We start from the raw sequence: 25,554 nt of genomic DNA, 5'->3' as shown, positions 1-25,554 counted from the left end.
ATAATTAAATTAATTAGAGTTTAAAGCCCTAAATACAGATTTATTGAATAGAATTTAATGATTCATATATTTTAATTTTGTTTTATAAAATAAAATATAAAATTAATATGTGGGACTTTTTACTAATGATTTTTTTTTATTTTCAGTTATCAAAAATGTTTGTATTTGAAATTTGATTTCAAGATAGATTTGTGTCATATTTTTTGTTACTTGGTCGGTTTTTTATTTGGAGTAATATAATAGATAAATTGATACAATTTTATCAATATTGAATCATTATTAAGAACCATCAGTGAAAGAAACACTTTCTTTCTACTGAAGTTTCTACATGGAAAAGTTGGGGAGTATCTATTAATTTTTACTTATCACGTGGGGGTAACGAGGAGGTCTCGTATAATTGATACGGTAGATACGGCGGTAACTAAGCTCCAGGATAAATAATCAATAATATTTCATTAAATCTATATTATCGCTACAAATATTCTAATAAAATCTTTTGATAAAATTCTCAAGATTAAACATGAATACGCGGAGGTAACCACGAATACATACTTAACTTTATGTAATAAAACAACTTCTATCAATGCTCACTTTAATAAATTCATTTGAAATAATAAATTATTTTATTTCGTTGAACTACTGAAAGGAAATTATTATAATAGCGTCTATTTTCAGACGGCGGAAGTTTATCTTATCAGGCCGTCATGAACGTCCAAAGCCTATTGCGCCAGAGACATGATGAATCCCAATTCCGGACAATTTTTGCACCATTGTGCCTACCGTAGATCCTGATACGAATAATTGTGACAAAATCTGGTTCTATATTTATCTAAGTTATCTTGACTATTTTTTTATTGAAATAGTCATTTTATGATGTTACAAAATTACAAATATCATTTTGCTAGTGATACTCGGTATTTTTAATGACGTCTGCTACAGTTGGTATATTGGAGTAGGCATACACGGTAGTCTTAATTAAATTTTATAATTAGATTCTATAATATTTAGTTAGGCTACTTCTGTCAGTGTAAGAATAGAATTTAATTTATCAAGAGAAATTCAATGCAATGCGAAGGGCTATAGAACCAAGTTAGGATTACTAAAAGATCTAGCAGCGTTTTGTTAGAAAACGGAGCAAACGAAACGGATATCCACATTTTCCTTATTATTTACCAGATGTAGCAGAATCAGATCTTATGCCGATTTTTGAAATACGGCTCTGTTCATTTTTAATAGAATGCCAGATGTAGTTATCAAATAGATTCAGATTAGATATATAGTTGGCGAAACAATACCGATTAACTAGATAAGTGGAGGAACTACATCAGTTTCAGTAATTTTTTTTAATAATCGTTTTATTTTAGTTTCTGCGTTCAAGTTCGTCTTGTTCTCATAACAAAAAGTTTCCCAATTAGCTTTGTGATTGTATAATTTGAAATACATGAAAATATAAAACAGATGAACTGCTGCTGGCGATTATAGACGAAAGGTCAGATGAGAGATCATAGCGAGTATAAACTTCTGTGTAATATTTTTATTCTAATCGTTATAAAAAGTTTATTAGATCCGGCTGTTTCCTAAGATCATTGACCGAATACGTCGGGAAATCTATAGAAATGTTAAAATTACTTATGTAATTGTTTTCGTATACGGTGGAAATACACCTAAGTCTGTTTTTACACGGAGATTGGTTCCAGAAAAAACCGTGTAAATAAAAAAACGTGTAAAAAAAGACATTGATCTTATACAAAAATGGGTGATTTGTCCTACTCTCTAAAACCTATTAAAATTAGTGAAAAACAAGAATTTTCAAGAACAATAATTCATGTTTATTTTAATAATAATTCCCCTAAATTAGTGCTATTCACATTTGCTTTGACCAGTAAAAATTGTTTTTATGCGCTAAAGGGGAATTCACTTAAATCTTTAAGCTACTGTTCGCAAACTGTCGATACTATCGATGGTTTCAGACTTTTTCTTTCATAAATACTTTTTTGTGATATGAACATACATCGCAAAAATTAAATTTGACAAAAAAATTTAAGTACATAAAATTTCAAATCGTGCTAAATGGAATAAAATCGTGTAAAAAATTTAAAAATATTCAATTTTCAAACCGTGTTATATCAAAACCGTGTACAAAAAGACCGTGTAAAAACAGACTTAGGTGTAGTTAGGTTATATGATAAATGTTTTACATTGAAGCAAGTAGCGGTTAAATAACATTTGCTTTATTTGATCATTATGCCACCACCAGCTAAGCTATATGGTGTTAAGAATGACAATGGTTGGGAAGAGGAATATTTAAAGAGGAAGAAGAATATATAAATTTGAATGTTGAGTAAAGTGTGTTACCCAAACCTAGACAATGAATTTTTTTTAAGTTGAGAACTTATTTATAACTGTTGCTTTAATTGGTTGGATATATTTTTTTAATTCATTGAAATGTCTTTGCGCCTGACTGGTAAGCCAGACAAAATTTTATAGCAATATCAAATCCATCATTTTAACGTAACATACGATTGTATCAAATATAAATAAGTTAACCCTTGAGTTGCCATTTAAATTCGGAGTAAAACGACAAATTCGAGCACAATAGCTCGCAGGATGGAAGTTCTTATCGCTGTTAAAAATGTGATATGTGAAAATAAATATATATATATATATATATATATATATATATATATATATAATATTTACCAATATTTTATGCGTTAACATGAATGACAATGAAAGGAATCTACAAATTTCATTTTCAAAAATGTAATACAGTAGAACCTCGTTTATCCGGCCCTCGGGTATACGGATTTGCGATTATCCGGACTCCCAATTTATATGTATGTACATACCTACAAGTATGTTTTTATATACAGTAGAATTTTTTCACGATGAATACTGCAGTTTAGTATACGTATGTAATAAAATCTAATAAAATATATATGCGTTAGGGCGGGTACTTAGGCACATATGATTTTCGGATTCTAGGGATCAAAATAAGATACTTTGCTAAAGAAACCATGCCTCTACAATGAATTCTGATGTCCCGTGCATTGACCCAAAGATAAATTATGTCATCCGCTTGATGTGTGTACAAGTGTCGTCTATAGACGACAGAAAAAAATCCATATCAAAAACGTATACCAGGTTTAGATATTTGGCCTGGATATGTCTGGTTCCATACCGCCTGGGTATAATATTTATAAAAAAACCTCCGCATTTTTTGTGACATTGGTGGGGGGAGGATCAAGAATGCAATGATTCTCTCTTAATTATATTTAACTTCCCATAGGGTAAGTTATAGTAATCGCAAAAAAATCGAAAATGAAAATTTTTTATATATATATTTACGTTTCAAAGGTTTTTGAACATTTTGGCATACCTTAGAAAAAATGCATATATATATGTGTGTGTGTGTGCGGATACAAATTTTCGTCGACGATTTCGGGAACACCGATCAACCGATTTTAATAATTAAAAAAAACATTCAATTCCTACTGTTAACACGTAGGGGGGGCGTCCATCAATCACGTAAGCGATTTCTAAGAATTTTTTGACCCCCACCCCTCCCTTTTGGCGATACGTGGTGATATTTAAAATAATACTCCCTCCCACACACATCACGTGTATATTTAATACCTAGAAAAAATTGTTTGTTTACATTTTTATGGGTCCGTATCCGTTACACTGCAACACGGCGCTTACGCGCTTCGAAAATCGATTATCTTCGATTGCTTTGAAAAAATTCAAAATTTCAAAACATATAAAAAAATATTTCTCGACGTTTTGAAGGTTTCTGAACATTTTGGCATACCTCAGAAAAAATGGATGTGTGTGTGTGTTTTTTTCGTATAGCGAAGGAAATGCCTTTATGCATCCCAGACTGTATATGTGTGTGTGTGTCCGCATTTTTTCGTTCACGTTTTCGGGCGCACAGATCAACCGATTTGAATGGTTCAAAAAACATTCGATTCCTATTGATAGGGAGATGTGCTGATTAGTTTTTGGCAAAGGCAGGTCCAGCAGTTACAGAGATAAAGAGCAAAAAGTGCACAAAATAGAAATAGAGTTTTTGAGAGAACTGAGCATCCGATTTGAATCATCTAAACAACATTCAATTAGTAATGATTGGGAGAAGTGGTTATTAGTTTTTGGCAAAGGCAGGCTCAGCCATTTCGAAGATACAGAGCTAAATGTGCAAATAATGGCAGTTTTTGAGAGAACTAAGCGTCCGATTTGAATGATTCAAAGAACTTTCTGCTTGTTTTAAGAAAATAATTGATTTTTAAACACATTTTTTTCAATTTTAATTAGTTAATAAAACATTCAGTATTCCTCGAACATTTCGTTACGGTACGGGAAGTTCGAGCAATTTGCCTTAAAGCACAATGCTATGCGCCCCACTAGTTTTCTCAATGTTTTCAAAAATTTCTCAATATTTCAAAAAATTTTAAAGCTTTGTTAAGAATTTTAATTTTCGATACGGAAAGTTCCAGCAAATTGCCTTAAGGCACGATGCCATGCACTACTAGTAGTTATGTCATATTAATTACACATATCGGGAAGTTTTTGCAACTTGCCATAAGGCAAAATGCCACTTACACCTGGTTTATAATTTAAATTCAAATCAACTATTAAAAAAATGTAGCTTTAGTAAAAGCTCTCGGTGAAATGTACTTTTACTAAAGCACAATATTTATCTTAGAAAATAGACTTGTTGCTTCAAGCTAGAACAAAACGTTTGGTTCACTATTAAATTCACTGAACAAATGATACACAGATCCACACCCGCGCTCAAAGCTCTCAGATCATGGTAACAGGAGTAACAGCAGATAGCATAGCACAGATTCCGTATCTTCATCTTGTGCTATTGTACGATTGTACGATTGTACGACATACGATCGACCGAACAAGAACGAATAAGAACGAATCCATCCGACAGCATAAGATATGGACAATCGCATCCATGCCGCTGGAATATCAACCTGCCGCCTCGTCCGCTCGCCACAGTCGTTCTTCTCTTCTTGCAACTTTCGAGCTTTATGTTTTGGTTCAGTGTTAGCTGTTAGACACACGTTTTCTAGGTTATAATAGTGTCTTCGTATAAATGTTATTGTTTATGTGTTCCTCTTGTGCCCTCAACTTATCAAGGCAATTGTGAGTTAAAAACATTTTCATTTCCCTGTCATTGCAAATGGATTTATAATAAGCTTAATTATGATTGTTTAAACAGTTTTGTGGCTAATTTTAAAATTGTTTCATTGGAAAATGTGATGGCAAAATGAAAACAGCAATAATATGAAATTATGTTTGTTTACCTAATATTGTTTCGATTTTGTATTGTCGAAAAAGCGGAGAAATAATTCATAGTGTATATTATATATGCATATATATATATATATATATATATATATATATATATATATACATATGAGTATGTATGTATGTATCAAATCTTTAAACGAATTACATGAAAAAACAGATTTTTTGAGAATCTTTGTTATATCGTACATTTCAACTTGTGATTCTATGTCATCATCAGTGGATCTGCAAATTGCAATGAAACTAGTGGTGTATGGCATCGTGCCTTAAGGCAAATTGCTGGCAAATCTCGTACCGTAATGAAATTTTCGAGAAATTTTAAACGTTTTCAAATATATTATTACAAATACTGTAACTTTCATTATTTTTGTTATCTTGTTATATTTGAGCAAATTAAATGTTACAATCATTATTTCATTTCGAATACAATTTCAAAAAAAAAAAATAGTTGCCTAATTTGCACAAAATTGAAAAAGTGCTCCAGTTCATGAACAGTCTAAACGCATTTGCAAATAATTCTGTGCGACATTTTCACTTATACTGTGCTTAGCTTGGCGACATTTTCACATTTTTCAATAGTTTTCACAAAATTGGAAAAATGCTTTAGTACATAAACAGTCTAAACGCATTTGGATAAATGCTTAACTTTAGTCTTAGCCTGGGTAATTTTTTGAATTTTAAATCCAAAATCACAAAAATATTTTTTAAAAAAAAAATTAGAAACAAAAAATTTTTTTCCAAAAGCTTTTATTTTGTTGAAACAAGCAGAAAGTTCTTTGAATCATTTAAACCGGACTCTTAGTTCTCTCAAAAACTGCTATTTTTTAACATTTAGCTATGTATCTCCGAAATCGCTGGGCCTACCTTTGCCAAAAACTAATAACCACTTTTTCCCGTCATTTCGAACTGAATGCTTTCTGGATCATACAAATAGGATGATCCGTCCTCTCAAAAACTCAATTTCTATTTTCTGCACTCTTTGCTCCATATTTCCGTAACGGCTGGACCTGCCTTTGCCAAAAACTAATCAGCACATCTCCCTATTAAGAGGAATCGAATGTGTTTTAAACCATTCAAATCTGTTGATCCGTGAGCCCGAAAACGTGGACGAAAAAATGCGGACATACAAAACACACACACACATCCATTTTTTCTGAGGTATGCCAAAATGTTCAGAAACCTTTAAAACGTCGATAAATGCAAAAATTTTCATTTTCGATTTTCGGCCCATTACTATAACTACCCTACGGGAAGTTAAAAATATCTAAATATGTGAATACAGAGAGATATATAAATAAATAATTATATATATGGGGAAAAATGTGATTATATATTTTGAATTGTAAATGCTTATATTGAATTTGTGTGTAGTGCCTCAAAAGAAGATAAAAAATAGAAATTTCTCCAAAAATATTTAGGAACTATTTTCAATCTTGTTCATCAGGACATCTGTGAAGAATATGATCTTGGTTAAAAGATAAACAAAAAAAGTTGATATATAAAAATTATAAATGAAGGATTATATAAAGAAACATTAAAATAAAAACGAACGAAAAAAAGAAATTGAAATAACAACGAAAAAGTTATTTACCTGCATGAAGAAAATGTAAAAAAAACTCCCTATATACCACATCTTTCAAAAAGTTATCATTTTTAGGAAATTGTGCAATTTTTATTTTAGTAATTTGTGCAAATTTTTTACCCACAATTTTGCCAAAAATCTTGATCTGATGTTGAAACTTTAAAAGCATTTTAAAATGTATCAGTTGAGAATCGCAGGATTCAGTATCATTATACAATGCAAGTTTAATCTGCAATATTTGCTTCAAAGTATTAATTCATATTTGATTTTCAAAACAAATGTCTACTTTTCAAATATTCAATCATTCAAAAAACATTTAATATATAATTTAAAATTCAAAATTTCCACAAGTTGTACATTTATTTTCAAGAAATTCAAAATTAAAAAAAAAAACTTGAGAAAAAACTAAAAATTGTCAAAAAATTCAAGATTATACAAAAACTTTATATTTTTATACATATTAAACAAAATGCAAACCTTTTTTTTGTAAAATCATTGTTTATCGGTTTATGATTAGTTTTTAGTAAAGATCGGCCGACAAAACTTTGTATAATGATAAATTTTATGGTCTCTATGAATATAGCACATTTCCTGTCTAAGAAAAGTGGTTTAATTATAAAAATTCAAAAATCAGTTTGGAATAATGGATCATAATTTTGAAAGTTTCAAAATTCAATTCTCATTATTCAAACATATCCTTAACATTGCCTTAAGGCAGTGGTTTCCAATATATAAAAAAAGTTGTTGCACGCTCCTTATTTTTTTTAACGATTTTCGTTCATTAATACTTAACTTATATTATAATTTAACTAGTTGGTATTCGTATTTGCCTTGAGGCAAGTTACATGAACTTCCCGACATGTGTAATTAATCAACTCGGAGTATTTTCTAAAAGAACATGTTCAAAAATCAACAATTTTTATAATTGTACCAGTTTCCGTAGCAATTTAATGGTTAAGTATGTTCATTAAGACCAAGTACTCTATCGTTATACCAAGTGAATCATCTAATTTTAATTTTAACCAATGTTAAGAAAATTCTCACTTTCTCAAACTTAATATTTTTTATTTTTAAAATTAAACTACTTGTCGTAAGGCTGTAATATTTTAGTTCTATAAGACCATGGTATATATAGCCAAGAGAAGTTCCATAAAAATTGGCTTAAAATTTTTTTTCAACAGTTAATTACAAGAAAACGGCTCGGTAGATTTTCACCTAAAACTAACCAGTATCATTTCCAACTAATATCTTTCGAACAGTTTTTGATTTTTTAAAATCGATTCGGTAGTATGAGCTTAAATGTGAACGAAAAGCTTAACACTTTTTTTCAAATTACAAAGAAACGGCTCGGCAGATCGTCGCACAAAACTGACAAACGATAGTCCTCATCGAGATACATCGAATGGCTTTTAAAGTTTTGAAATCGGTGCAGCCGTTTTTGAGAAAACGTCGATTTATGGCAAAAAATCTGTTGACACACACGCACACAAACACATACTTTTTCTAAATTTGGTCTCATTCAGTTCAGAATGGTTTGAAACATCGAGAAAACCTAAAATTAGCGAATCGCATTTTTTATGAAAACATCTTCTTCGGGAAGTTAATTATCAGACTACAAGTTAATATTAAAAAAGAATTATTTATTCGTACATTTTTTTCATTCATCATCATTCAAAATAGTTCAAAATTTTTGGTATATTTTCGACGCGTCTCACAGGTTGGAAACCACGGCCTTAAGGCAAATTGCCACCCACCATGATTTGAAATTTGTTTATTCGAATTAGCAAGAAACTTAAAAAGTAATTGGAACCTAATATTACCATTTGTTAGTTACATGGAGCTCGCTTATACTCTGATTGTCTGATTAATTTTGAATATTAGTCATAAATAATCGTTTCATTAATATATAACGTATAATCAATTGTTTATCTGAAATATTTATTTCGAACGTTTCTTTGTATTTCTCCAAACTAATTAATTGAAATCTCTGCGGGAGAATTTATCTTCTGACAAATAATCATTACTTTTTGGAATTTGGAAGCGTTAAGTTTTCGTAACAATTTATCTTTTTGTCTGCCGGATAATGCTTCGTTGTCAGCAAGTTTTAGCTCTGACGACGATTATAAATTTTAACTAGAGAACAGAAAATAAAATAAATGTATTATATGAAAATAATGCATCGTTGTATATATAGTGTGCTCATAAACAGTGGTTGCCTTATTTTTTATATTTTGCGGATGTATGATTAATTAATTAATTAATATCACGGTCTTATAGATCCTACTAAAATGTTACGGCCCTACGACAAATAGTTTAATGTTAAAAATTTATCGAAGTTTGAGAAAATATATAAAATTTGTATCAAAAGTTGCTTCTGTGATGTGATGAGTCAAACATTATCAATTCATTAAAATTTAAAATGAGCTATAATTTTCGGACATTCAAGCACTTTTTAATTTGTTTTTAATTTGTTGATAATTTTAATCTGTTTGAGAAAATTCTATTAGAAATCGCTGTTTAGATTTAACGATAACCCTATTTTCGAAATAAATGGTTGAAAATTTTATCTAAATATCTAAATCACAATTTCGGTTGATTAAGTCAATTATTACACATTTCGGGAAGTTCATGCAACTTGCCTTAAGGCTAAATGCCACTTTCAACTAGTTAATTTTTAATTTCTTGAAAATAAATGTACAACTTTGGGAAATTTGGCGTTATAAAATATTATTATTATTAAATGTTTTTTGAATGATTGGACATTTGAAAAAAACGATTTTTGTTCTAAAAATTAAATATCAAATAATATTTTGCAGCAAAAATTATAGGTTAAATTTGCATTGTATAATGATATTGAATACTTAATAATATAAAAAATTAAATGTGTAATAGCATTTTTATAAAAATAATAATTTTAGTCCGTTACTGAAAGGTTTTTATTAAGTTTTAATTTACTAATTATAAGTAATAACATTTCTGTTAATGTGCACTCCCAGTTTAGGTTAAAGGCGAATATCGTTTGTATGAAGAATTTATGAGTTTTAAAAATATTCAAGATTGGTAGAAATCCAAAAATTTACGAGACCTTAATATATTTTTTAAGTATGCGTTATTCAATTATTTTATGAGATGTATTGTTATTTTTTTTTGTTAGATTCAACAATTTTATTTACATAGCCTTTAGAAAAATTTACAAGTGGGTGGGATTAAAAGGACCAATTGAGCCTTTACCTTGGCAAAGATGTAAACAATAAAAAATAGTAAATAAAAAAGTAATTTATGTTAAAAAAATAAAATTTACAGGGATGAGTTAAATAAATATTTATTTCAACCCTGACGATATTTTTTTGGCTAAATACCAGATCAAGGTTATATACAGTATTATCTCTGTAAACAAATGTACCCGTGACACATTGCATCCAATGCACATTTTGCATTGTTTGAATAATATAGCTATCATTTCGTAAAATTCCTTTAAAATTAAAAGTAAGACATTGGATCTGTTTACCCCTGACCATCCCATTTTAACCCTTTTTGGGTAAGCATGGTAAACAGGTTATATTTGTTTTAAAAATAGAAAAACAACATATTTCTAAAATGATGAATTAGCTGGTTAGTTTCACTGAACATAGTCAGATAGTTGTTTGTTTGATATGTGTTATTTGTTGTGATATAATTGGTTTGGTTTTCACAATATAGTTCGTTCGTTTAAAGTCAAATTGGGCCATTGTGCCCCGCCCTACCCTAGGTTATAAAGATATTTGCATTTCGTTTCCGACTCTATATATAAATAAATACATTATAAATACATACATATATATATATATATATATATATATATATATATATATATATATACATACATATATACATACATACCATATATAAGAACATCATAAGTGTAATCTATAATCATACTGACCGGATGAAACGTACTTATATTAAATCTAACTTCCACTAATTATAAGTATAAAAGTACAATATTAAATATATAAATATAGATTTTAAAAATTGAATGAATTAAAAATACAATTTTTGTGAGGTAAAGAAGAATTCATTTTTGAAATAAATTAAGTACAAACACATTTTCTAACAAGTTTAACTAATGATAATTTTTTATATTCTTATCATTTCTTTTATTTTATCAAAAAATGCACAGATATATTGACAATAATTACAGTCTCTATTAAGTAATTCGCAATATTGAGTTAAATTTTGCTATTATTTTACAGGTTCAAGTAGGGGTCCTGCATGATGGACCTGGTTTACATCAGTGTTCTGAAATCTTTTCTTATTAGTATTTTTTTAGGTAAGTTATTTATTTTTTTGCATTGTTGGTCCAAAAATCAAGTGACTGAACTATTTCAAATCGCTATAAAATATATGATCAAAATTTAACAATGATATACAATAGTTTTGTATATTTATGTACTAATGTTATTTTTTTAATAGATTTTATGTCCATTTTTGCTCTTGCTACTAAATCGGTTCTACCCTGGTTTTTGAAAGATTTGTGTGTTATTTTAATTGCTTTTTGGGCCACTCCAATTCATTTTTTGTTCTAATCGTAGTAAATATATAGAAAATTAGTAGTAACTGTTCTAAAGATATAGAAAAATGTTATTTAATAAATATTTTTTTATTTGCATTCGACATCATGTTTTTTATTAATTATTGTCTTTTTTTATTTTGCGATTTGATAAGTTTATCAGTGAATATTTATAAAATATCTAAATTTTAATATTATTTTGAATATAATTTTCAGGAGCGGTCACTGGTCAATATGCCCGAAATACAGTTTATTCATCATCATATCGTGGTAAGTATTATAAAACATGATTTGATTTTATTTTATTTTCTCAATGTAATGAATGTGAAATCGTAATGAAATTAGAGAAATTATTTTTTTGAATTTTTACAGGCCATACTCCAATAAGATTGCATCCATGCGAACAGAGTTCATGTTATCCAAATACAGGAAACTTGTTGCTGGGTCGAGAGGATAGATTACATGCATCGTCCACTTGTGGACTGAATGGCCAACAGCGATATTGCATTGTATCTCATCTGGAGGATCCCAAAAAGTGCTTTTGGTGTAATACATCACCTAATACGGAGAGCAATCCGCTTCTGAATCATCGAATTGGCAATATTGTTTATAGGCATCAACCTGGGTCAGTGATATTTTTTGAAAATTTATATGAACTAGTAGTGCATGGCATCGTGCCTTAAGGCAAATTGCAGGAACTTTCCGTACCAAAATATTTTTTTTTTAATCTTTGAAAAAAAATTGATTTTTGAGAAATTTTAAATTTTTGAAAAAATGGACTTTTTTGGAAAAAAAACTTTAGGAAAAAAATGTTTTTTTTTATCTTGAGATATTTTGGAAATTTAGAACTTTTTTTCCAAATCAATCACACTGCTTTAGCTGCATAGAGACGAATTATCGAAACGCGTAAGCGCCGCGTCGCTGTCTAACGGACAAACGATGTTACAGAACTTATAGAAATGTAAAAAAAATTGATACACATTATTAAATGGCTTTTTTTGACCAATGGAATTACCAAATGGAAATTTTTGACCAAATGGCTTTTTTTAACTTTTTCTACTTGACTTGCCTTCCCAAAAATTTAATCAGTTTTTCATCTTGTCAAAACAAGTACAATCTTTTTTGAATTATTAGAATCGGACGATTCGTTCTCTTAAAAACTGAGGTACCGTTTTTGGCACTTTTTGCCCCGTATCTTCGGAACTGCTAGACCTGCCTTCGACAAAAACTAATCAGCACGTTTCCTTATCAATACGAATCGAATGTTTTTTAAATTATTCAAATCGGTTGATCCGTGTTCCCGAAATAGTCGACGAAAATTTGTATCCACACACACACACACGCGCACACACATACACACACATACGAGGTCTGTTCAAAAAGTACCCGGAATTACTAATAATTAAATTTCGCGGGTCTGGAGTGTCTGATTGTCAAAATTTTTTTTTTATTGTGTTGGTATACATGCCCCTAAAGTATGATGAAATTTTCAGCTATATTCACTGTTTACTTTGTCTGTGGTAGTCGCTAAGGGTTCGACGTGTTTTTCTGAGCTCGGCGATTTTTACAATGGAAGAATTGAAAAGTCAAAGAATTTGTATTAAATTTTGCGTAAAAAATGAAATAAAGTGTTGCAAAGTGCAAAAATTCACCAGATATGGCTCCGTGTGACTTTTTCCTATTCCCAAAGTTGAAGAGACCCATGAAAGGACGGCGGTTTTCCTCGATTGAAGAAAATCGCTGAGAGTGCTCAAGGACATATCAAAAAGTGAATATCAAGGGTGCTTCGAAAATTGGAAAAAACGCTGGCATAAGTGTATTATATCTGGGGGGGACTACTTTGAAGGGGACCACATTAATGTAGACGAATAAATAAATATTTTTTTGAAAAAACGAAAATTCCGAAATTTTTTTGAACAGACCATGTACATCCATTTCTTCTAAGGTATGCCAAAATATTCAGAAACCTTTGAAACGTAAAGATATATAAACATTTTTATTTTCGATTTTTTTATTACTATAACTTACCCAACGGCAAGTTAATAAGTTACGATTTATATATTTATATAATTACTAACGGAGCGAGTAGACATTTGTTCGAAAAAAAGTGATTTTTTTAGGTCTAAACTAGGCTCACATACGCACTTCTTACGTATACTTATTCTAATCTTGGTCTCAAACGAATCAGAATGACTCTAAATATCAAAAATATAAAATTAGCAAATCGGATTTTCGGGTGAAAACAAACTTCTTCTTTGAGAAGTTAATAAAAATGTGCTTTTATTTAGAGTTTCAATATTTTTTAATGTAATGTAAAAAGTGTTTTTAATATATCTTATGGTTTACTATTATTATATTACACTTAATCAATCAAAAAGCTGTCTTGCATCAAATTTTTTAAGCATATTTTTCTAACATTAATTTCTCAAGATGATAAACTCATTTTCCCAGTTAAGCTTTTGTCTTGTCTTGTTAGTAACTGATTTCAGTATATTGTTTTTTACATAAAAAAAATGTCAAGTTTTTTTAGAGATTTTTGAATTTTTCATTTTTTAATTATTGTTTTATTATTCATTATGGGAATTATAAAAAAATATTGGAAAATCTTTAAAACAAAAAAGATCTTAAAAAAAAAAAAAAATGTTTTGAACAAAATCAATAATACATAATAATGATGCTTCTAACACGACAAAATTTACAAGTTTCAGCCTAAAGGTATGAAACATATATTACCTCTCCTTGTAGCAATTTTTTATTAATATCAATGAACAATCTTATGAAAATATTTAACCATCTGCTGTCAAAAAGGGATAGATAACGTTCTCTCTTAGACTTTTATCACTTTTTTCCGGACTCCCCGCAGATGTTTTTCACTGAAAAAATAAGTTAACCAAATTCTAATATATGAAAAAAAATTATATAAGAATGCCATTCTCAGGCGAAAAATATTTATTCTTATTATGTTATGAGTATTATTTTGTGCATTACTTGTATTATATTTCATATAGAACTCGCAAGAGATCCTGGTGGCAGTCAGAAAATGGTAAAGAAAATGTGACAATACAGTTGGATATGGAGGCCGAATTTCACTTCACCCATCTTATCATTGTGTTCAAAACTTTTCGGCCTGCTGCTATGCTTATCGAGAGATCATACGACTTTGGACGCACATGGTAAGTTATATTTATACAGTGGTACGTCGATATAAGAGCTTAATTCGTTCCGTAACCACGCTCGTATCGCAAAGCAATTTTTCCCACATTGAAATTAATTAATTTGTTCCAGCACTGTGCTTTTTGTTAAGTCTTTTGAATATTAAAAATAAATTTACTATTTCTTGTTAGTGCACATCTAAGATGTGTTACGCTCATCTTTACATAAAAGTAAATGATATTTTTTAAAAAGCAAAAAAAGAATGCACACTGAACATCGCGTGGATCTGTTACTAGTTACTACATAATTCATATTGATACATATATAATTGAAATGACTTGAAACTATAAAATAATTTACTATCATAAAACAAAATATTTCTATAATAGAAAAAGCACTGTTACAATGGACGAAGTTTACCATATTTTTGTTTTGCCATCAGCATTTTTCTAGAAAACTCTTACTTGCACAAACTCTTATCTTGAATTTTGCTTGTATGTCGAACCAACGAATCGCTCTTTTGGCGGCTCGTATTTCGAAACACATTATATTAAAATATCACCGTCACCGTGTGTGAGTATATACATATAAATTGCATTATTTCAGGCAAGTTTATCGGTATTTCGCACATAATTGCCAGGAGAGCTTTCCGAATGTGCCAACGCATCCATCGCGCAAGTTGACCGATGTCGTTTGCGAATCGCGATATTCGAATGTTGATCCTTCGACAGACGGTGAAATCATCTTTAGAGTTTTACCGCCAAACCTTCATATTGATGACCCATATTCTCTGGAGGTTCAAAATTTGTTGAAAATGACAAACTTACGAGTAAATTTTACAAAGCTGCATACACTTGGCGATGACTTGCTAGACAACCGGGATGAAATCCAAGAGAAATACTATTACGCAATTACGGATATGGTAGTTCGTGGATCTTGTTCTTGTTATGGGCATGCATCACGATGTCTGCCCTTAACAGGAGCCCCTTCCAAGACTGACATGGTCCATGGCCGCTGCGAATGCACGCATAACACTCGCGGTTTCAATTGCGAAGTATGTGAAGACTTCTTCAACGATTTACCTTGGAAACCTGCTCTGGGAAAACAAACTAATGCTTGCCGACGTAAGTTTACTACTTTTGCTTTTATTATTTCATGTAATAGTCACTCTACATTATCTCATTTTTAGGCGTTTTTTAATCGGAAATAAAACCGCAAATAAACCACGTTTATAATACTAATTAAAATAAGTTCTGAAAATTGTAAAACGAAGAATGAAAATGACAAAATTAAATATCCATATATTTAAATGCCACTTTAAGGGTTTTTTTCATCTTATATACCAATTTTCAAACTTTTACCTCACCATTTATGTTTTCATTAAAAAATCCGATTAGCTAATTTTATGTTTTCTCGACGTTTCAAGCCATTCTGAATCGAATGAGACCAAATTTAGAAAAAGTATGTGTGTGTGTGTGTATATGAACAATTTTTTTGCCGTAAATCGACGTTTTCTCAAAAATGGCTGGACCGATATCAAAAATTTTAAAACCATTCGATGCATCTCGATGAGTACTATTCGTTTGTCAGTTTTGCGCTACGGCCGGCCGAACCGTTTCTTTGTAAATCGCGGAAAAGTGAAAAGTTTCAGCCCGCAATTCTGAATCGATTTTGAAAATTCATTCATTCATTCATTCGTTGGGAATCGTGCTGATTAGTTTTTGGTAAAGATAGGCCCGCTTTCCTGTGATAGTGTTAAAACATTTTTTTTCGACGATTTTTACGATTTTTTTTGACGGTAGATGCCATAGCCTTCATACTAAAATATTACGGCCCTACGACAAGTCGTTTAATTTTAAAAATCCTTCAAAGTTTGCAAAAATTCGTATTGTTTTTTTGGCATTTGTCAATATTAGACCTTTCATCGACGTTTGCTCAAAAACGCCTGAACCGATTTCAGAAATTAAAAAGCCATTTGATGTATCTCAATGAGGACTATTGTTTTGTGCGACGATCTGCCGACCCGTTTCTTTGTAATTTGAAAAAAAGTGTTAAACTTTTCGTCCACATTTAAGCTTATACTACCGAATCGATTTTAAAAAATCAAAAACTGTGCGAAAGATTTTTTGACGTTTGTTAAAATTAAAATTAGACGATTTACTTGGTATAACCATATAGTGTTCGTTCGTTTTCAATTATGTGTAATAAATCCACTCGGAATACTTTTAATCACTCATAAATTAATATTTTTTATTAAGTCGATTATTTACACATATCTGGAAGTTCATGTAACTTTCCAAAGGCAAAATACCAACATCAACTAGAATGCAGAAAACTTGAGTTATTTTAAATGGGGAGTCGGATTCGTCGGATTTGCGCATAACGAGCGTGAGGCAAAATGCCACTTTCAACTAGTAACTATTGAATTTATAAATAATTAATTTGTTTATAATATAAATAAATTAATATTGTATTTGTATCTGTAAAAAAATAAGTATAAGTGGAATAATTTGACTTAAATATTTCTAACAACAAATATATTGCTCTTACGTATAAATATATTCTCAAAAACATCAAATTTTTAATATTATGAATTTGTATGAATCAGATTAATATTATTATTACATATAATTGTGAGTTTTTGAGTATTATACCGGGGCGAGCGTAGCGTAGTGGGTAGCATGCTCGCCCTGCACGCCGAGGTACTCGGTTCAAGCCCCGTCGGTGGCGTAAAATTTGTACTGTCAAATTGAGTAATTGAAGTACGGTATTTGAATAGTTACGCCTGAGATATTGTAAAAAAATGAAGAAAGAAACAAAGAAACTTATAATTAGAATTAGTTGGAAGATAAAAAAACTAAGGTTAGAGAAAGAAGATGAAGGAATAAGTTGAATAAGAAAAAAAGTGTAATAAATTGAATTCCATATATCAAGAAAGATTGTGTGTGATGTAAAATGCTAATAACAAATAAAGAAAATTGATTTAATTTTTTTTACCCATTTTTGGTAAATATTGACTTAAAAAGAAAATTTTGTGAGAAATTGTTAAGTAAGAGTTAAAATTTAATATGAGAAGTAAGGAGAAAAAAATATTAGAACACGCGAAGATGAAAAGAAGAAAATACAGAAAGGAAACGAGTTGAATAAAATTTAGAATTTAGAAATTAGAAGATAAAAAAAGTAATAATAGAAGAGAGAGAACGAAGAAGTCATTTGAAGAAAATAGAATTGTATAGTAAATAGGATGAATATATATATATAGAGAGATTGTATATGATATAGGGTATCAAATTGGATATTATTTACATTCTATAATATATTTATATTATAATATCCAATTTGATGCCCTGCCTTTGTGATTCACTTATGGTCTTTTCATAAGTATTGGAAATTGTAGTTTTTTATACAGTATAATAAATTCAGAAAAAAATAATATAGTATCTGCGGTACAAAAACAATACACACTTGATTTTTTCACACAACATAATTTGCTTCAATAATTTAGTATATAATTTTTATAATCTCGTACCATATATTATTTGCTTTTTGGCAATTATAATTTCTAAAGTACATTTTTCTAACTAATAATTTAATAAACATTATTGTTTTAATTAATTAATTTATAAATTCTAGTTTATAATAAATATCAAAGGTTTCAATTTTTCATTGTTAAAACTTTGTTTGATAATAGCGAATTTTTGTTTATCTATAATATTGATTTAATAATTCAAAAGTTCGCAATACACCGTTATCAAATTGGGAAGTTGTAATAATTATTATAAATTTGAACCCTTGTATAATATGTTAATGTTGCAGTAATTTAGGTCTAGTATTACCACAAAGTTATATATCATGTAGATAAATTAAGTATCACTTTTCTTAAATTTTAGGATGCACATGCAATAATCATGCCTCATCTTGTCATTTTGATGCTGCTGTATATGAATCTACGGGAAATGTCAGCGGCGGTGTTTGTGATGATTGTCAGCACAATACCATGGGCAGAAATTGCGAACTGTGTAAACCATTCTTCTACAAGAATCCCAACCTTGATATTCAAGATCCAGAAGTCTGTAAACGTGAGTTTTACATTTTCTTTCGCAATATTTTATGTACAATTTTTTGTTTCTCGATGTTTTAAGTTATTCGGAATCGTTTCGGACCAATTTGGAAAAAGTTTGTGTGTAGCTCAGCTGAAATTCAACCTGAAAAAATCTGAATCGATTTTGAAAATTTGCAAACCGAAATATATCAGTTGGGAATCATACTGATTAGTTTTTGGTAAGAATTGGTTGTGCTGTATCTTAAAAAAATGGATGATTCTTTTGTATGCTGTTAAAGCTCATGGTCTTAAGGGGCACAACAAGTGTGAAATTTCGAAAAAATCGATTTTTGTTTTTTTCATATTTCGGTAGATTTACACCTTTAAAAATGATATATAAAAATTTCAAATCGATATCTCAAATAGTTTTTGAGTTACAGCCATTTAAAAAGTATATATATAGTATATAGTTCAACGATCATTTTATCTTTAAACGCGTTTTTCTCGAAACAGCATTTTCCGAATTTGCTGCAGTGATTACTCAAAAACGAATGATCCGATCACTATCAAATTTTTTTTACATGTTCTTTATATAGTTCTCCGTAAAATAAACTATCGATTTTTTGATCGGATCAAAAATCAAATTTTGGCAGTCGAAAAACGACCAAAATTTTGGGTAAATTTTTGATTTATTTTTTTCATCATAGTTTATTTTACAGACAATATTATCTAGTTTAACGAGAATTATTTTTTTTTATTTCATCCACGTAGAAGGCTGAAATCACTGCAGCAGTTAAGGGCCTTTTTTTTGTCGCGCCGTTGGAGATCGACGATTACTTACAAAATATTTAATTTTTTTCTTCATGTATAAATATATTCCTAAAATTTTGAAATGATTGATAAAGTAGTTTTTTTAATATCAATTCCCAAAAATCACATTTTTTTCGGCGGTTACACTAGTTGTGCCCCTTAAATAACATTCTTAAATATTCTGGGCCTGCAAAAGTGGTTTGTAGGCCTATTATAAAAATTCTTTAAAATTTGGAATAAGAAGCTGCGAAATTGTTTCATCGCAGTTTTAAAATTGAATAAATTTGAGTTCTTATTGATTAAGTCGATTAAGCTAATGCAAGTTGTTCTAAGGCAAAACTCCATTTACAACTAGTTTTATTTTTCTTCTTTATGCTTACTATTTATACTATAATTTTCATTTTTCTAATTTGTATATTTACTGATGACATAACATTTAAGGTCAAAAGTATTCACTGTTACAACGGACAAAATTTTTCATATTAGCATTTTTCTAGAAAACTTGAATTTTGCTTGCATGTCGTATCATATAATAAAATATTGAAAGAGAAGGATTATTTTTTTAATTCAACGTTCATATATTTTAGAATCAAAATTAACTAATCCAAACATATGCAATGTCAATATACATTTATTTTCATTTCCATATGTAGCTTGCGACTGTGATCCTAATGGTTCGTTAGACAACGGAATTTGTGATTCAATAAATGATCCCGCTTATGATACTGAAGCAGGCGCTTGCCACTGTAAAACCAATGTGGAAGGCAGGCGGTGCGATCATTGTAAACGAGGATATTGGGAATTTGATGGACGCAATCCAGATGGATGCAAGGCTTGCACGTGTAATATTCTTGGAACTTCGGAGACCATGGTAGGAAGTGAAATTATAGCGCTTGAATAAATTCATAATATTTGTCATGTCTATTTAGCAGTATCTTATCCGTGTCTTTAAAGTTGTAAACGTGGGTTTGAAAATGTAAAACTGATATGTCGTGATTTCGAACATTTTTTTGTTGCCAATTAGTACAATCAAAATTTTGTTAGATCCCTCTGCTCTCGTCAGAAGTCTCCTCGAAATTTAAAAAAAAGAGTGCGCGTAAGGTTCACCCGCGATTGAAGTAAAACTTTTTTTTTGCTTTTGTACGAGATGGCATTCAAGTTAAAAATAAATACATCATATAACTATTTTGAATAATGTTTATTAGTAATATGATAACACTCGTGATTCACATATTTATTAGTATCAATCATTATACACATTTATATAATAATAAATTATAAATTATATATTTATAATAGCATTAAAAATATTTATAATATTTGAAAACAATAATGTAATTAAAGTCATACTTCAAATACGACATGATCGGTTTGTCACTGTAATTAGTATTTACGACTTTAATTTTCATTAGAGAAATGAAGTAATTGCTGATTAATAAATTCAAATATTCGTTCACACAGTGGATTATGTTAAACAACGCCTAAAGAAATATTGTTTTTTTAACTTCACTCATCATTTAATTGTGTTTGAAGAACTTCATGTGATTAAAATTAACATACATTCATTGACTGCTTGTATTTTTTTTACTTTTTTCCTGGCTATATAACCTCATTCTTTGAACAGCTGTATTATCTATCTTGTCTGAAAAGTATTTACCATTTTAATAACTTCAAAGGTTTATAGAAACTACGAATAATAAAAAAAATAATTTCTAATCAATAAACTTACGTTTAGTACACGGCGCAAATTTTTAATTTATTAAAAATTAAATTTAAATTCCCTGTTTATTATTTTCAATGAACAGGGTAAAATATTCTTCTGATTCAAGCATTTTTCATTAAATCAATATTTGTACTACAATGTAACTTTAAAATGTTTATTTATCTATGCTGATTTCCTTGTTGATATTGGTACGCATACAACGTTGGTGCCGGCATACAACGACAGATCTCTATTCACATGCACGACGACTAATCACAATCGACCCGTATTGAAATGATTTCATCGAAAGCGAATGACGTACAGTTCGGGTGTAACGCAATTTCCGTTGCATTTGTACGGATTTACACCCTATTCGCGACTAAAGAAGTTTTGCTTTAAAAATTTTAGAGATAATGTATATGGCAAAACAACGTTTTCGATTAATCTAGTATTTGTTTTTTTGTATATACATATAAATATATTTGCAGTACACATATATAATGTTTAAATGAAAATATTATAGGGTTGCAATGTATTCACTGGTGATTGTACATGCAAGCGATATGTGACTGGGCGTGATTGCGATCAGTGCTTGCCACAATATTGGGGATTGTCCGATGATCAATACGGTTGCCGTCCTTGCGATTGTGATATTGGTGGATCGTACGATAATGATTGCGATGTTATTTCTGGCCAATGCAGGTTTATAACAGATTATTTTTGATAATTCATTTTATTTTAATTACTTGTCGAAATACATCAAAATTTCATACAAATTTGCTTATAATTGCCATTGAATTTTGAAATACCTATTATTATTGGAATTGAAAAATAATTGATTGAATAATTGTTTTCAAATTATTTGATATTTAAATGATATTATTATTGACAAATTGCTATTCTGATATAAATGTAATTCTGATGTAAAGATTTCATTTATAGATGCCGAGAAAATGTTGAAGGAAGAACTTGCAATCGCCCTAAACAACAGTTTTATATAGGATCTCTTGACAAATTGCTTCATGAAGCAGAATTAGCTAATTGTGTACAGGTATCATGTCCTAATATTGATATATTTTGTTACATATATATATATATATATATATATATAATTGTAAATCTTAATTTGTTAGAATTGCCACGTCGTAATTCGTGAACCGCACAAAGATGGTACTTTAGCATCGTGGACTGGAGTCGGTTTTATGAGAGCTTCAGAAAATGGTATCATTGAATTTGATGTTGACAATATTCATAAAAGTATGGATTATGATGTCATAGTACGATATGAACCACAGGTAAATTAAACTTATTTTTCATTGTATAATATAAGTATTTGGCTGAAATAAAATAATACAAAACAAACAATTTATATAACATAATTATTATATAGGTACCAGGTCAATGGGATAATGTGACAATAACAATAATAAGAACACAGCACCCAGATCCAAACGGTCCATGTGCCAATGAAAAGATAGGACATGATGTGAAGCGGCTTGTTTTACCTCATACTTCACATCATGCAAAAACTTATTTACCAGCATGTCTGGAATCTGGACAAGCCTATAAAGTAATTTTGGAATTTAACAGGTTCAGTCCGATATATGATAATGCTTTGGCTTCTATCTTAATTGATTCGGTAAGTGCTTCAACATATGTATATGAATAATATATTAATATTTATTGATATATTATGTATATCATACATAATATATCAACATACATATTTTTTGGAAAAGAGAAAAATTATAGAAAACATTATATATCACTTTTTTTGCTTGGTAATATTTAAAAGCTTTTCCAATTAAGATTAATACAGAAGCAGGTTGCTTTCTTCACTAAGATTTTACAAACTAAAATTTACGTTGAAATCTCTTTTTGTACATGTTGTGAACTTAACATTAACTTTAACTAAGTTTTATTCAAATTTATTATTTTGCTATTAAAGCAAATTTTAAATGTTAGTGTTTCAATTTATTTCTTCAGCCTATGCCAATTTCCTCGGCAATATCATGCAAAAACATACTTTAGGTAAAATTGTAATAAGAACTATTTTACTTTATTTGTTAGTTTATTGTTAAAGTAGTAGTTAATTAGCTTATTTACCAAAGGTATTGGATTGGACAGAGATTCGAAAGTTCTTATTATAATATATGTACTTATTTGACCCGCAAAAATAATAGTTAGGTTGCATTTTTTTAATCCGCGAAAACATAGTGAAAATAAAAATGAAGAAATCCCGAAAAAAATGTGCTATATTATGCTTCATTACGCAGATCTTGTTTGTGCCCCGGGCAGAATCAATACCATTCTTTCAAGGATCTACTTTGGCCGAAAACAGACGCCGTGAATATGAAAGCGCGGAGTGCCATAAATATGCTTATGAAGTTAGGGAGCAGAATCCACCAGAAGTGTGTCAAAAATATCAAAACAGCATAGGTTTTTATACCTATAATGGTGCATTTTGTAAGTGAATGTTCAATATCAAATTAATTTGTATTTTTAAAATTTTCAAAAATTTTGCAGAGCGTCGAATTTTCAATCAAAAATGACACGAATTTTCACTTTTAATTCGTTTGTCACTAAGTTATACCTAATATATATATTTTTTTGATTTTCAAATTTTTTTTCATGCTAGTTTGATCGGATTGCGCACTATCTAAAAGTTAATATTAAGAGCTTAAACTTTGAGAGAATTGTTTTTTATCAATTTGGAACCATTTGAGCCCTTGGGAGCAAGAAAATTCGAAAATGTCTCTATTAATGACCACCCTAATATATATATATATATATATATATATATATATATATACAGTAGAACCTCGATTATCCGGACTAATTGTTGTTGATAGGCATCCGGATAATCGAAAATCCGGATAATCCAAATTATGAAGAATAATGTTTGGTTTATCAAAAATAACAAATGCATACATAGATATCAACAAAAATCGATGTTTATTAGAAAATTAACACTTACATATTTTCTAAGATTACATTATACATGTTCCGCCTTTTTGTATTATAAACCAAGAGCAAAAAAGCGGAAGGGAGATATTTGACAACCTAATATTAACATGAGCTAAAATATTCAGGTAGTACGTAAAGTATCAATGAAGAAGGAAAGTTGCTTACAAACAATTTGTTGATCGTTTTTGTAAAAACCAACAATATAGAGCTTCTTCTAAGAGTGAATTTTTCGGTCTCTTCATCATTTTCCGATTTCCACTCCCCTCTTCACTATCTAACTTGCAAGTGTACGAAAAGACAAAATTGAATCGGCATTCTTTTTGATATCGCTTATAGTGGAAGTACCTACACCATACCTATCAGCTAATTTACGGCCGGTTTCGCCTTTTTTAATGATTCTATAATATTTATTTTATCTTTAAGGGATAACACCACCCTTTAAAAATGTATATATGCACGTCAAAACAGAGAATGTATTAATGTATATATGCACATCAGAATATGCAAATTCCGACGCGATTATGTCCGGATAATCGCGAATCCGTATAACCGAGGTCCGGATAATCGAGGTTCTACTGTATATACATATAGGATAGGATATAATCGCTATGTCAATAAAATTATGATTGTATGAAAAATGAAAAATTTATTACAAATTTTAACATACATAATATTAAAATTGTTTAAAATTCCAATATTTTAATGCTTATTGTAATATATGTATAATCAATATATATGCGAGTTCTGTTTATTATTTTAGCTTGTCAATGCAATGTGACTGGATCTACCAGCAATCTCTGTTCAGAATATAATGGAGCTTGCCAATGTAAACCAAACGTTGTAGGACGTCGGTGCGATAGGTGTGCACCAGGAACTTATGGTTTTGGCCCAGAGGGATGTAAACGTATGTTTCTATTTTATTACGTTCTTACAATACATTTTTTTTGAACACTATTTACGTTCTTCATATTTCAATAAAAATAAATACAAGTAATCATTTGTGATGCAAGTAAAATTAATTCTGAATTTTAATTGCCAATTCGACAATTTTTGAAATTGTTACAGTTATAAAAGTAATTTTATAGTGTATTTATAATTTACTAATTTATTTGTTTATGAATTCGTTTTGGATTAGCAATTTAAATTTTCAATTTCGATTTTTAGCATGTGAATGTAATAGCATTGGCGCTGAGGACAATTTCTGTGAGGTGTCAACTGGTCAATGTAAATGTCGCAAAAACACATATGGACGTCAATGTGATTTATGCCAGCCGGGCTACTGGAATTTCCCGAACTGTGAGCAATGTAATTGCAATGGGCATGCAGATACGTGTGATTCGCGCACCGGAGTTTGCGTTTCCTGTCGCGATTATACAGCAGGACGAAACTGTGACAGGTAATACATACATTCATACACACATATAGGTATG

The 25,554-nt window shown here is 29.7% G+C and overlaps 1 protein-coding gene across 1 annotated transcript in view; it reads left to right on the top strand.

Moving 5' to 3' along the window:
- The first annotated feature begins 5,023 nt into the window (after positions 1–5,023).
- Positions 5,024–25,554, top strand: part of LOC113374910 (laminin subunit beta-1-like) — a 36,392-nt gene continuing 15,861 nt past the window's right edge. Inside the window, exons 1-15 of the mRNA XM_026614872.1 lie at positions 5,024–5,154; positions 11,134–11,210; positions 11,667–11,720; positions 11,823–12,075; positions 14,459–14,623; positions 15,210–15,727; positions 18,494–18,682; positions 20,109–20,326; positions 21,681–21,859; positions 22,100–22,208; positions 22,291–22,452; positions 22,548–22,796; positions 23,434–23,623; positions 24,885–25,028; positions 25,289–25,520. Coding sequence (XP_026470657.1) covers positions 11,153–11,210; positions 11,667–11,720; positions 11,823–12,075; positions 14,459–14,623; positions 15,210–15,727; positions 18,494–18,682; positions 20,109–20,326; positions 21,681–21,859; positions 22,100–22,208; positions 22,291–22,452; positions 22,548–22,796; positions 23,434–23,623; positions 24,885–25,028; positions 25,289–25,520 — 2,720 coding nt within the window. The 5' untranslated portion in view covers positions 5,024–5,154; positions 11,134–11,152. The remainder of the gene's footprint in view (positions 5,155–11,133; positions 11,211–11,666; positions 11,721–11,822; positions 12,076–14,458; positions 14,624–15,209; positions 15,728–18,493; positions 18,683–20,108; positions 20,327–21,680; positions 21,860–22,099; positions 22,209–22,290; positions 22,453–22,547; positions 22,797–23,433; positions 23,624–24,884; positions 25,029–25,288; positions 25,521–25,554) is intronic.

The sequence above is a fragment of the Ctenocephalides felis genome, unplaced genomic scaffold (assembly GCF_003426905.1).
Source record: "Ctenocephalides felis isolate EL2017-DRISC unplaced genomic scaffold, ASM342690v1 CF-g0.4_SCAFFOLD_01886, whole genome shotgun sequence".
NCBI lineage: Eukaryota > Metazoa > Arthropoda > Insecta > Siphonaptera > Pulicidae > Ctenocephalides > Ctenocephalides felis.
Note: the sequence above shows the minus strand (reverse complement) of the source record. Positions and strands in the feature narration are given on the sequence as shown.